General features: G+C 38.5%; 1 protein-coding gene across 1 annotated transcript; it reads right to left on the bottom strand.

The window, feature by feature from the left end:
- LOC137748670 (codeine O-demethylase-like) lies at positions 1 to 1,883 on the bottom strand. The gene is made up of 3 exons (XM_068488838.1): positions 1,593 to 1,883; positions 1,047 to 1,297; positions 1 to 737 (listed from the first exon to the last, which is right to left on the bottom strand). Exons 1-3 carry the CDS (start codon positions 1,824 to 1,826, stop codon positions 170 to 172), a joined length of 1,053 nt encoding a protein of 350 aa, XP_068344939.1. The 5' UTR covers positions 1,827 to 1,883; the 3' UTR covers positions 1 to 169.

The following is a 1,883-nucleotide window of genomic DNA, read 5'->3' as shown; positions in this document are numbered from 1 at the left end:
TTTAAGAAGAAAATACATTGATGATGATAACAATAATAAATTAATAATACAAAATAATGTATTGATAACATGTTGCTACATTTTACTATTATTAAAATCACTATCAATGTTATTGATATCCGATGTCACGTTCATAGAAGAATTGTTGTTTCGAAGAGTAAGCACATAATTAGATTTTGACGGTTTCGAGTGCGATTTCCCCTCTCTGATAGCATTCGTAGTTGATACGACCATAGTTCTTGACATTTTTGTACAACCTCGGCCTTGTCTCGTCGATCAAGTCCTCGACCGGACCAATTTCCGTTTCGGGATCCGGCTCATTGAACAAAGCAACTGATAGCCTCATGCTCTCTCCATTTGTCACCACCCTGTGCATGGGGCTCTTGTAAATCCCATTGCTCATGATCTGCATCTGATCACCAAGATTAAGAACAATAGCATGAGGAACAATGGGGACTCTAACCCATTTTCCATCCATCAAAACTTGAAGGCCTTCCACATCCTTGTCTTGTAAGAGACATGTCACGCCGGACCTATCCGTGTGAGGCTTGACGCCGAGGACCAGGTCAGATCTCGAGCATGGCGGATAAAAGTTGAACCTTGCTTGCATCAGGGATTGATCTCCAAGCAGCTGCGTTGCAAAGCTCTTCTCTTCCAAGTTCAATGACTTTGCCATTGCCTTAAACACTAACCCCATCATCAACTTTATCTTCGTTGCATATTCATGTAACATCTCTCTACAAATTATACACGTTATATAGTGATGATTCTTTACTAAATATGTTATATACATATGCACAAAATCTCTTACCCAAACGTTAATTCGTGAATTATATTTTTTCGGATGAAATAACCCTACGGCTAACATTTGAGGTCTTAACTCTTGAGTTATGTTTATAAACTAAAATTAAGCAACAAAACTGTGACAGTTCAAAGATGGTGGAGAAAATAGACTCCTGATCAAGGGGGCCGGCTCAAAAGACTAGACATTAACGTTTGTAAAAGAGAATAGTATTAATTAAAGTACCCAAAATATAGGTACGTACCCAAAATCATTTGGAATTTGTGGCCAAAGATGAAGCTTTCTTTGATCTTGCGGGAAGACCCTAAGGGTAAGACGATAGGACCAGTCGAGAACTTGTTTGTCGGAGACTATGACATCATTACCGTATCCCTCGAAGCCGCCGTCAATAGTTCGGGAGTATTTCTCCTTCTCTTCCACCGGAAGTGCAAAGAATTGTTTTGCTGCTTCACGTACTTTGTCAAGAAGTGAATCCGAAATCCCATGGCCTGTTGCCTGAATTCATTAATCCATCATGAATATAAATATTGAATTCCATTAGTTCAGTTAATCAGATATGAACTTGTTTATCCATAATCCGTCGAATTTCATCAACGAAAAAACATCAGATTATCAGATCGGATCAAATTATGTTCTTCTTTGGATTGAATTGGATTAGATTGGATTAGATTGGATAAGATGTAGTCCAGTCTAATTCATTTACATGTCTAACATGGTAACATGGAGAATACAGAGACAACAAAATATACTTTAACATATATAATAGTACCAAGAAAAAGAAAATGGAGACCTGGAAGCATCCTGCCGAGCTGAGTGCTGATCTTAGTTTCTGTAGCTCATGATTTTCTGCTTGTTCAGAATATTGAGGAGATGATGGGGAGAAGAGACTGATATCAATGATGGGGATTTCATCAGCCAATGGTGGAGAAGAATCTATGGATCCAAACCTACTTTCTTTAACAATATATTCAGCAGGTGGCTGCTCACCATTCATAGACATTTCTTGGACATTGGTCATGGCCATTTTCTCTCTGTTAATCTGTGACCGACATTAATCCACTGCTGGGGAATACATACATAC

Source organism: Pyrus communis, chromosome 10 (assembly GCF_963583255.1).
Source record: "Pyrus communis chromosome 10, drPyrComm1.1, whole genome shotgun sequence".
Taxonomy (NCBI): Eukaryota; Viridiplantae; Streptophyta; class Magnoliopsida; order Rosales; family Rosaceae; genus Pyrus; species Pyrus communis.
Note: the sequence above shows the minus strand (reverse complement) of the source record. Positions and strands in the feature narration are given on the sequence as shown.

Bases quoted from the DNA above. Each gene is read 5' to 3' on its own strand.
- LOC137748670 (XM_068488838.1), bottom strand. From the start codon at position 1,826: ATGGCCATGACCAATGTCCAAGAAATGTCTATGAATGGTGAGCAGCCA. The intron at 1,298-1,592 runs GTCTCCATTTTC...TAATGAATTCAG, and splicing joins GCTCGGCAGGATGCTTCCAG to GCAACAGGCCATGGGATTTC. The intron at 738-1,046 runs GTACGTACCTAT...TATAATTTGTAG, and splicing joins CAAATTCCAAATGATTTTGG to AGAGATGTTACATGAATATG.